The following is a 12110-nucleotide window of genomic DNA, read 5'->3' as shown; positions in this document are numbered from 1 at the left end:
AGATGAGTCGTGTGGCTTTAGATGGCGGGGCTTGTAGTGCTCCTTTGTAGGTTTCCCTCATTGGACTGTTGGAAGTGTGGAGTTTGAGTAGGAATTCGAGGTCGAGATGGAGGAGGTTATGAATTGATTTGTGGATTAGAGTTAGCGATTTGTGTAGAGCCCTGTAACTGACTGGTAACTAGTGTAGATTAAGGAGGATGGGCGTAATATGGTCTCTCTGGTCGGTGCTTGTCAAAATTCTTGCTGCAGCGTTCTGTATCATCTGTAAGGGCTTGGTTGTTGAGCTTGGTAGGCCGGTGAGGAGAGCGCTGCAGTAGTCAATTTTGGCAAATATTAGAGATTGGAGAACAGTCCTAAAGTCATGAAAATATAGGAGAGGTTTGAGTCTTTTTAACACCTGAAGTCTGTAGAAGCACTCTTTAGTTGTTGTTTTGATCATATTCTTTAGGTTAAGAAGGTTGTCTATAATTACTCCAAGGTCTCTCACATGAGAGTGGGTGAGAAGGTGTTTGTGATGAATCTGAGATGAGAGGTTTTCTTGGTTGGAGGAAATGAAAAGGAGTTCAGTCTTAGATGCATTGAGGACCAGATTTAGACTGTTGAGGAGATTAGTGATGGCTTGTAAGCTGCTGTTCCAGAGTGCGAGGGATTTGTTAATAGATTCTGTTATGGGAATCATAATCTGAACATCGTCTGCATAGATGTAGTGAATGAGGTTAAAACTAGTTAACAGTTGGCAAAGGGGAAGGAGGTAAATATTGAAAAGGGTAGGTGATAGGGATGAACCTTGTGGTACGCCAAGAGAGGAATTTGTAGATGGTGATTCCTTATTGTTGATTTTGACTTTAAAACTTCTGTTACTGAGGAACGACTTGAACCAATTGTGGACTGTTCCCGAGATGCCTATGTCTGAAAGGCGATTCAAGAGGATGAGGTGGTTGACGGTGTCGAAAGCCGCCGAGATGTCTAGAAGGATTAGGAGAAAGGAGTGTCCTTTGTCTAGCCCCATAATAATATGGTCTGTTAGAGATATGAGTAGGGTTTCAGTGCTGCGAGATTTGCGGAACCCATATTGGGAAGGGAAAAGTAAGTTGTGATCTTCTAGATAATCAGAAAGCTGGGTGTTGACCAATTTCTCAGTGAGTTTGGCTAAAAATGGTAGATTCGAGATAGGGCGGAAATTAGCCAGAACATCAGGGTCTAGGTTATGTTTCTTGAGGAGTGGTTTCAGGGAAGCGTTTTTTAGACTATCTGGGTAGAATCCTTGAGTTAAGCAGCAGTTTATGATTTTGGTTAAGGGACCAGAGATTATATTTGGGATAAGTAGCAGTAGCTTGGAAGGTATGTTGTCCGATGGGTGGCTGGATGGTTTCTGCCTTTTGAGAATGGATTCGATCTCTTTGGTCGATGTTAATTCGAATTTGTCGAATTTGATTCCCTCAAACTGTCCGCAAAAGATGCCTGGTGGCCTCCTCCATGTCTCAGATTAGATCAAGGGCTTCGGAAGGGGGTTCCAAAACTTGGGACATGTCCTTTACGCATTGGATCAACTCGTAGATTTACTGTAGTATGTAAAATTGATGATGGTTGATCCTGGCTGCCAACATTAAAGACTGGAAAGCTCGCTTCGCAAAGTCATCCAAGGATCGCAGGTCCCTTCCCGGGGGTGCTGCAGAGTGAAGTTTGGATTTTTTGGCCTTCGCCATGGCGGACTCCACGTCGATAGAAACGTGCAGTAATTGAGGGGAAGCATAATACGGGGACGGATGTATCTTATATTTGAGGTCAGTCTTTCGAGACACCGCAGGGAGTGTGAAGGGTGTCTCCCAGGATTTTTCTAGAACTGAATTGAGTACCTCATGTGTGGGTAGCACGGTGGGTTCTGATGGTAGGTCAAAAATCTTTAAGAGGCCAAGGGTGTCAGCCCTCGGGCCCGGCACCTTTTGGATTTGTATGTTGAGTGCCTTACCCATCTTATCCAAAAACTTTGGATATGTTAAGTCCTCCGGTGGGGAGTAAGGATCCGCAGGTCCCTCTCCCGGGTCGGAGGGGTAGCCCGTGGAGGAACCTGAGGAGGTCGTAGGGACCACAGGAGAGACTGATCGAACGATGGGTTCTGGTGTGGGTGGCACCCCTGGTGACGGCGGGGATTGGGTCCACGGAGATGGTGACCTGGATCTTGAGAGCCACTTGTGAGTGGAGGGATGTGGAGATTGTCCATCCCCACTCGGCGAGGAACCAGGCATATGGAAGGAAGCTTGCATGATCTCATAGAAGCCTGAGAGAGCCATGGACAAATTAAAGAAGGCCTCTTTTGTTTGAGGAGGCATCGGAGGGCGAGGCGAAGCCCAGGGGCGTCCCGGTGGTACCGCTGCTTTGAGGATGTCAGAGTCTGGCGGTGGTGAGAGATTACAGTCCCCCCGGGCGGTCTTCGATAATTTTCGTTTTTTCGAGAGGGGCTCCTGTAGCACATCCCATGTGGACCTATGGTGCGACGCAGAGGAGAGGTTTCAGAAAATTTGCAGGGATAGCGAGGAAGATCCCGAGGAAACAGATGTAACATGTGGGTGTGCCTCGCTCTCGGAGTGGGGGGACGACCCAGAGCAGCTTGGATGTGCACTAGTCGACGCCTCCTGTTTTTCTGTTGGCCGCGTCATTCTGTAAGCAGCTTTCAGTCCTGGCATCAATGCCTGCGTCGCTGGCGCCGGGAGCAGACGTATGGGAGATGTCCTGTGTGTTTTCAGGTGCTCCTGCGTTGATATGCGCCGCGGCTGCATCAATGATCGTTTTGTCAGTGTCGCCAACACATGTTTCCTTTTCTCATGCGTCTTTGCAGCGGACGTCTTCTTCGAGGATCGCTTCTGCATCGGCGCCATGTCGAGCATCGCTAGACTAGATGCACCGTGCATCAGCGTCAATACAGCAGCGCCGTGCGTCGGCACGGATGAAGATGCGCCAGGTCTCGGTGCCGATGAGGGTGCACCGTGCGTCTGCGCCAATGTGGATGCGCCATGCGTCTGCACCGGTGGATGCCCTGTGCATCTGCACCAATAAGGTGCTTCGCGACGCAGGCGCGTCGTGCGGCTTGATCGAAGCCTCGGTTTGCGGAGCAGGCTTTTTGACTGTCCGGCTCACTGACGCCATTGACGTGTCACGACCACGATGGTCGGCGTGTTTTTGTTCTCTATCTCGAGGCCTGTCTTGTTTGGGTTTCTTCCTTTGATCCATGCCTGACTTGGATGTCGCCAGTTCCAAGGACGACGCTTGACGCAATTGTGGGGGTGTCGGGTCGGCCGGTCCTGGTGAAGATCGGGCCTCCACGGATGGAGCATAAGAGCCCTGTCTACAGTCCGTCAACGCTGTCATCTTTTCGTGATGCTGACGATGTGCCCTGAGGGACATTTTGCCGCACAGCGGGTAGGTCTGCATCGGGTGGTCTGGGCCCGGACACAGATAGCAGCAGTCATGTCCATCCGTGATGGACATGACTGCCGCAGGGGCACGGTTTGAAGCCCAATGGCCGTCCTCCCTCTCTCCTACCGTGTTCTTTCATTTTTGGACGATTTTTGTTGTTTTTGACGTTTTTTACTCTTCAGAGCTGAGGAGGTCTGAAGCTCTGCGTGCGATCCCGCGTGCGGAAAAACAGACTGAGGAGAGTCGATTCCAGCGCGGGAACTCACGCGCAGCCTCAGAGCAAAGCTCTGACATCACTTTGAAGCTCTACCTCCCGGGCCTGATTGACAGTTCCCATGAGAGCATGGCTAATTCAGCCCTGCTATCGACAGGAAAAAGAATAGACAGAAGAGGGAACCTGTGTGGACCATGTTAGGCATGCTCAACATGTTGGGGCTCCATCTGATGATGTGTGAGGACTACGATCCTGCTTGTCCTCAGAGAAATATACCTATCAATATAGATTTCCCAAACAATTGTGCCACTACCAAGATATACCTGCTCTCTGGGTCCCAAATAGTTTTAATTTCCTTAAAGGGGATGTCTTATTTATTTATTTATTTATTAAGGTAGCCACACCTGCCTTATATTGCCCCAAAGAGGCAATAAAAGCACGTCTCTTATCCAATGTTTTAGTTTAGAATGTTCTACCTCAGATGAGTTTCTTGCAGCATAGCAATCTCTGTATGGAATCTTTTCATGGCTTGCAATAATTTATACCTTTTAACCACAGATCCAATACAGAGAATATTCCATGTAAGATATCTTATATTCTTAGCCATTATTTAGTGTTATCACCTTATATTTACTCAAAAAGAATTTAGCAAAACCAAAAAGGCATAGGTCCCCCAGCCCAGGCCTCCACCCAGACTGTTTAAAACATGTGATGAGCACTGATCCACCAACCATGTCTTGAATTTTCTTCTAACTGAAAACATAGTATTCCCCACCTCTTTAGCCCCAGTTCTCATGTCCATCCATCCGTGTGTGTGTCCCCCCCCCCCCCCCCCCCCCCCCCCCCCCGACCAAACCCCAGTCCCTACTCCCCCAACAGACTATCTACTGCTATAAAAACCATTGGTGCTAGTCACTTGCTAACCCCTTGCTAAGGAGTCCTCTCCCATTCAAACAAGCCTTTAATAAGTTGCTGTCTTTAAGCCTAATGTAATAAAACTTATTAGGAGATTCCCATTGCACATTCTTGCAAAAGTATAGCAACTAACAGCTTTGCCTAGCCATTTGCATAATAGGTTAGAAAAGTAAAATTAACACCCCAGTCTTCAATGTCAATATTCTTCGAAGATCCAGCTTAAAGGGCATCAAAAGCCAGGGCCATTCTGAAGTAACACAAAGTTGTGAATACCATAGGCTTGATCAGTAAACTTTAGATACAATGTTAAGATTTTAGTTAATTTAATGTGCTTTCATTAGTTTTAATTTCTGCTCATATCTTGTATTGTACTTTTTTAATTATGTGTTGGAGATGTAAATTGCCTACAGCTTCGGCAAACTGGCAATTAATATATTTATAATAAGTACATAAATAAAACAATGTGCCACCTTAGAGAATCAAGCTTCATCTAAATTTTGCAAACCAGGCATGCTTCCGCAACATTTCAAGCATCACATTCTTACCCTTAGCTTAGTAGGGTATTATAGCATGATGCACAGTTTCTTTATCAGTTGTGTAGAAACTGAGGCAAATGCTCTTCTCTTCACTGCTACTGCAGCTGAATAAAGCATAAAATGACCTTTTGCTGATATGCCTTCAAAATCTCCACTTTGTGAACAAAATTAAGTATCTGAACAATCACAACAAGAGGCCAATCAGCATTTTGCTTCCTCAGGTCCAGTCTGTGTGCTCTCTCCACTCTCAATAGGCCGTGTCTGGATTCAATGTCCAAATTGCATGTTAACTAAGGGGGCCTATTTACTAAAGGTTTTCTTTGGTCTACGGGAAAAATACTTAGAAAATGACCCCCTTAGTTTTCAAGTGCAATACCAACTAGAAATCAGTCACACTTGTTGATATATTCACAAGACTGAGATTAATCCTGCTAGACCGGACATCTAGGTCTTCCACCTTGTCTGCCACAGGTTTATTAAACACCCACCAAATTTCCAGCATTTGTACTCTATCATCCAACCCAGAGATTTGGGACTCTGCCTCACCCAAATTTAGTTTAATATTGGCAAGCTGAGTGCTTAACTCCTCCATCTGCTCAAACAATTTATCAAACTTGCCTTTTAATGCTTTAGCCATTACCATGACCATTTGAGGTATGTTGATCAATGGGTTCAGGCACGGGTGCTAGTTCAGAGGATCAGCCATTTTAGGATCTCCTCCCTTCAGCTTCTCTGTCTTTGTGCATCGTTTTAGTTGCCATTGCTGGATTTAAGACTCTCGAAACAGCATAAACAAGCCATCCCTGATCAACACACACTCATGCCAAGTATTATTGACAGTATAGAAAAGATCGTGTTGCAGGGTTTTTTTTTTTGCTGAAAATAGGAGAGGGAACCACGCGAGAGTCCAATATATGCCCTTTTCCTCTCAATGCATCACCTGACCACTGATACAGGTTTTAATACTAGGTTACAAATCTTTGCTGTCTCCCTCCTGGAGGTCCTCCATCCCCAGCCTCCATCAGTGCTCAACCTCTCTGCCCACTATTGCTCAAAGGTCAGGTTCCACCTTTCTTGCTATACTCTTCTTTCCCCAGTGACCCTCCATCCTCAGTCACCCATTCCCCTAGATACCCTCTCTAATAGTTCCCAAACTACCAAATCTCATCCTGCTTCGCTGGGGTTATCAAGCCTTTTAGTGGTCACTAAGTCCCATCCTTACAATAGAGAAGCAGCCACTTCACTCACCCTCTCCAGCATCATTCTTTTCCACAGCTGTGATCAGCTGGAACATTCCTATTCCAACCAATAGGAAGATCAATGCTAAAAATACAGGCTTTGTGGTAAAGGAGAAAAACACTAGCATAGCACTGCTGATAAAGGTGTCAGTGCTCAGCAACTATTCTGTGGATCATATGGAGAAAGCAATCTAAGTACCAAGATCATTTCCAATATATCCTGGCTTAAGAATGAGGTTCATTCCTGTTGAAGTATGCACAAAACTAACTGCTCTCAGCAGAAACATCAGTGGCTGATGAAACTCTGTCCTCTCTAGCTTTTCAGGACTGGAATCAGTGCACTCTTCTCTGCTTCGCAGGACAATGGGGGTATATTGGCCTACACTGCCCTCTCCTGTCTGCCTCCTGGGAGGAAGCTTACTAAATAGGGCCATACGTTTGTAACTAAGGGAACAAAACATGAAGCAATTTGCTCAAGGTCACAAGAAGCATCAGTGGGAGAAGTGGAATTTGAGCACTGACTTTCCTGGTTCAAGACCACTGCTCTAAGCAAGATACTCCTCCTCTTCATATATTCTTCACTGTGCTGAGTCTTCCAGTGGTCATCACAATTCTCATGGGAATATGCAAATATCTGGCTTCATTTTCTGTTTCAATTACAGACATCTCAAACCATTCTATTGAATGCTGGTAGTCAGATAAGCATATCCAGCCATAGCTTTTTCCATCTTTGATGTACTTGAACTAGGCTTCTGCTGAGAGATCTCGTTGCTAGAAGCACTCTTTGCTAGATAAAATAAGTATCAATGCTTCTTCCTCAGAGGTAGTCTTGCAGCAACATTTGCTACAATGTGGGGACCAGTTCTTCCATTTGAAGCATGTGAAGCTTCTCCTAACCCTGCGATCCAGTACCTGTTGAGTCAAAGCTAAACAGGTCCTTGAGATAGGCCTCATACTGGTCCTGCTCTTTTGCATCCATCCCACAGACCAATGCCTTGCCCCACTATCTAACTCAAAGCCCTCTGATGGATGCACTGCTTGCATATCCAGCAACTGCTAGAGACATCCAAGCCCTGTTCCAGTGCATTGCATAGCAAGGAAGGGGATGGGGGGGGGGGGGGGCATTCCAGCCCAGGAAAGCTTCAACTCAGGTCTCCATCAAAGCATGGAGTAACAGCTGCACTGCTTTTGTCTCAATTCAAGAGGTGGAAGTTTACTGCCAAGCCAGGGAAGAGGAGGGGAGAGGTGTTCTGATGGGCCTGATGGGGGAAGAAAGCACAGGAGGCATCAATTTGAGGCCCAGGGAGAAGACAGAATTGGTGTCCTGTGGGTCAGGAAAGGAGAAAATTCTCTCAAACTGCCTCCTTCTCCCAACCCCATCTCCTGCTTTATCTATTACACCATCGATTACCATCTAACTCCTCAATCCACCATTGGCTTTGCTCTATTCCTGGTTATTTTCTTACCTCTCCTCTCTCATCATACTTTTGCTATATTCCTCTGGTGGTTCGTCTTTCACTGCTATTCTGCTATCAATTGGTGTGCCTCAAGGCTCTGTCATGAGTTCTTTTCCCTTTGCTCTCTACACTTCTTCCCTTGGGACTTCGATCTCCTATTACTGCTTTCAGTACAACTTTTATGCCAATGACTCTCAGATCTACCTCTCTACACCAGAAATTTCACCAAGAATCCAGGCTCACATTTTAACCTGCTTGTCTGATATCACCACCTGGATGTCCCACAGTCACCTTAAAAACTTAAAATAGCCAAGATGAAACTTCTAGTCTCTACCTCCCTCCCCCCAACCAAACGCAGTTCCCCTTTTCTCTCTTTTTGTGTCTTTGTCAACAGTGCTCAACCTTCTGGTTCTTTTGGCCCATAAGCTTGGTATTATCTCAGATGCCTCTCTCCTCTAAAAAAAAAAAAAAAAAAATCCAACACACCTCTAAAGTGTGTCATCTCTTCCCCAATAGCAATGCTAAAATACATTTGTCTTTCTGAGCATACCAACAAAATGTTCATTCACTCTCTTATCACCTTCCACTTAATTTACTGTAACTCATTCTTCACAGTCCTCTGACTGGACTGTCTTTTTCCACTACAATCTATTTTCAATGTAGCTGCACAACTTATTTTTCTTCAATGCCACTATGACTACGTAACACCTCTTCTCAAGTCACGACACTGGCTCCCATCTGCTTCTGCAAACAGTTGAAGCATCTTATACCCCCAAAAATAAATTCACTGCTTCTTGTTACCTATCTTTTTTCTCTCTCTACATTCTTCCTCATGAATTCCACTCTAACAGGCCAATATAGTAAGGACGCGGAAGAAAGAGTGTGGTAGTGCCGGGCGCACCCTCGTTTGCCGCACGCACAGTCCGGATCACATACCGCTCGATACAGCATTTAAATGGCATGCAAATGCAAGCCGCGTCCATGAAGCGCAATCCATTTTACTGTATAGAGCGCTATACAGCGCCTATACAGTATCCTGGGTGCGCTGGTACCTGTCATTTCAAATGACATTTGAAATGACAGGTACCAGGAAGTGGATACAGGAGAAGGGCTGGTGTAGTTTGTTTTGTTGTCCTGTGCAAATGATTGCTTCACTGCCCGACCCCCTCACCCCCCGGGACAAGACCTTTAGAGGAGCCAGGATCGGGCAAACTTCCCCCAGCCCCCGCTCACCTGCCCTGGCTGCGTCCATGGGTGCCGGTCTCCCGTGCGGGCACGCTGGCAGCTCCGGAGCAGCCCCAGCCCTCTCTCCCCTCCTCCCGAGCGGCTTCAGCAGCAGCCCGGGGAGGGGGGGGGGGGGGGGAAATCGGGCGCTCCCCATGCGAGGTGCGGTTTCCAGCAGACCCCGCCGGCGAAGGTGCATGAGCGCACGACATGACCTCGGACGTCCAGCCGGGCGCTCAGGTCATGGTGTGCGTTCATACACCTTCGCTGCCATGAGCACACGCCGTGACCTCGGACATCCAGCCGGGCGCTCAGGTCACGGCGTGCGTTCATACACCTTCGTTGCCATGAGCACACGCCGTGACCTCGGACATCCAGCCGGGCGCTCAGGTCACAGCGTGCACACATGCACCTTCGCCGGCGGGAGCTGCTGGAAGCCACCTCGCATGGGGAACACCCAATCCGCCCCAGGCTGCTGAAGCCGCTCTCGCCGCCGGCTGCCCCCGGGAGGAGGGGAGAGAGGACTGGGGCTGCTCCGGAACTGCCAGCACGCCCACACGGGAGACCGGCACCCATGGACGCGACCAGGGCAGGTGAGCAGGGGCTGAGGGAAAGTTTGCTCGATCCTGGCTCCTCTAAAGGTCTTGTCCCGGGGGGTGAGGGGGTCAGGCAGTGAAGCAATCATTTGCATGCGCTCATGCACCTTCGACAGTGGAGGCTGCTGGAAGCCGCCTCGCATGGGGAGCGCCCGATCCGCCCCGGGCTGCTGAAGCCTCACAGGAAAGTTTGCCCGTGAAATTTCATCTCTCTCTGCTGGGGCTTGCCTGACGCTCCACACTAACGCAGGGGTAAGGGTAGGCGGTAAATTAGCAGGTTAAACACGCGGCAAAACTGCAGGTTAAAAAGGCGATAATCATGGCGCACGTTACTGGATCGGAGGGAATAACTAATCCGATCATTTACATATCATATACATGCCGCGGGAGGAAAGGGTTACCCGTTGATTTCAAGAAGCGGTAAGGATGGGTTAAAAAGGGATAGTGAATCGCGGGTTGGATTAACGCGGCCAAATTGTGGGTACAAAGCGGGTTAGAAGCAGGGTAACCGCGGCCGCGCTTTACTGTACCGGCCTGTCAGAAAGTCACTCTGATCTGTGCCATTTTCCTGCACCACTATATTCTAACTCCATGCTTTCCACCATGCTGTGCCATATGCATGAAATACTTCCTGAGTTTATGCATCATGGTTTCTCTGGTTATATTCAAATCCAGTCTACAAACTTTGTGAGGCTGTCTGTCATATATGCTTGACTTGAACAGATTTAAAGGTATATGGACTAGGGACAGTCTCTGATGAGTATCTGTATAAGCACTGTGATTGTTTAATAGCACTTTAGAAATGATAAATTGTTGTAGTAATAGGAATCAGCAGTGTCTGCTGAACCCCAGGACAGGAGGAGGCAGCAGTTTTCTGCTGGGCTTGGGAAGGGAAGAAGAGAGTCGTATTCTGCCTGCTGGTATAAATTTTCCATGACACAGCTACTGGATCTTTGTGACACACTGAGAACCACTGGTCTAGACTAAATACAATAAAAGAGGAGGGAAGAGTGAGCCCAACCACTGTCATGGTTACTATTAAGGTTCACAGAAATCAAGAAGCTGCCTTGGTGGTTGTTCACCTCAAATATACTAACCTGCTGCTCTTTCATTTGTGACAAATATGAATTTTTTAAATTGAAAAGCAAAACGTAATGTTCAAAGGAAAAACATGCAAGTGCAACAAGTTACAGGTTATATATTAAAGAATTTCAATTGAAATACCAAGTGTCAAAGGATCCTAACAACTGGTTTGTGTGCTAAAATTCTATATAGAATGGTTCAGAAAAAAATCAAGCTTTGAGAGTTAATGGACAGCATCATGGGTCCACATACCAAAATTCTTTCACATACAATCAATAACATCATCAAGTGCTGACAAATAGCAAGTTATTTGATGACATCACACACTTCCAATGGGTCAGTTGAAGATTTAAAAACAAAAAAAAAATTGTGCTTTTGAATCCCAGAATCTTTTATGAACCACCCTAGGATGTGTTCAAAGGATTTCAGCACTCAGTTCTTTGCCCTCACACTCAGTAACAAACCCAAAGTGTGAACCAAAATGTTTTTCCAATTATGACTAGTTTTACTACTCACTATATATCTTTTAAATTTGAAGCACTGACCCTGAACTAGGATATAACAGTCCATTTTACCATGAGCTTGCAACTGATTATCACAAAATTAATGTCTTGAGAGAGACTTTTCACAGCAGTCAAAATCACAAAGGTACCATGATATAGCTGCATTTAAAACAGCAAAGAACTGCAACTTTAAGAGTCTGACTGGCATGCAATTAAAACATTTATAAAATAAGATAAATCTTTTCCATTTATATGAAAGATTTATCTTCAATGCTAACTTGCAAGATAAGCTTTCACTGCTCATTAGATATGAAATGCCTCCCTCTCACTCAATGTTGTAAACATGAACATAGTACTTACTGTTTGGAGTACTACTCAGACCTACATATTGACTTTGAATTTCTTTGAGACATTTCCATGAATCGATATGGGAGTGTCTAACACTCCACAAGAGTTTGGGAATAAAACCCTTACCTAACCAATATATTTGATGACTAAAACCAGGCGCTCTCTCCACTCATACACAAGAATATCCAACTTTACCTCCACACACATTTTCATCCCTGAGGCAGCAGCATAGTGCAAAGATGTATTTCGTTTGTTGTCAACAGCGTCAATAGCTGCTCTTTCATACTCTCCTTGGTCAAGCTTTGCTCCTTTCCACTTCAGTATCATCTGCAGACAGTCTGATCTTCTAATGTCATCTTCAGACGGTCGAACCAAACGAGGATGTAGAGCTCCCTCAGAGATCATAATTTGGGGTCCCATGCATAACACGTGCATAGCTGTCTCATTGTGCACATTTCGCTTGTTTGGATTTCCATCTTTAACAAACAGGAACGTCCTTTATGAAAAAGAAAAAAAAATAAGCAGATTATAATGCTGTCACAGCCCTCAAAGACTGAGTTGTAAGAGATTTTTATTGTAATA

General features: G+C 46.1%; 1 protein-coding gene across 1 annotated transcript in view; it reads right to left on the bottom strand.

The window, feature by feature from the left end:
- ANKIB1 (ankyrin repeat and IBR domain containing 1) overlaps positions 1 to 12110 on the bottom strand; it is a 493668-nt gene that overhangs the window by 347838 nt on the left and 133720 nt on the right. Inside the window, exon 3 of the mRNA XM_029588858.1 lies at positions 11724 to 12024. Within this exon, the coding sequence (XP_029444718.1) occupies positions 11724 to 12024 (301 nt within the window). The remainder of the gene's footprint in view (positions 1 to 11723; positions 12025 to 12110) is intronic.

This window comes from Rhinatrema bivittatum, chromosome 2 (genome assembly GCF_901001135.1).
Source record: "Rhinatrema bivittatum chromosome 2, aRhiBiv1.1, whole genome shotgun sequence".
NCBI classification, from domain to species: domain Eukaryota; kingdom Metazoa; phylum Chordata; class Amphibia; order Gymnophiona; family Rhinatrematidae; genus Rhinatrema; species Rhinatrema bivittatum.
The sequence above is the reverse complement of the archived record's forward strand: the minus strand, read 5'-3'. Positions and strand labels throughout refer to the sequence as shown.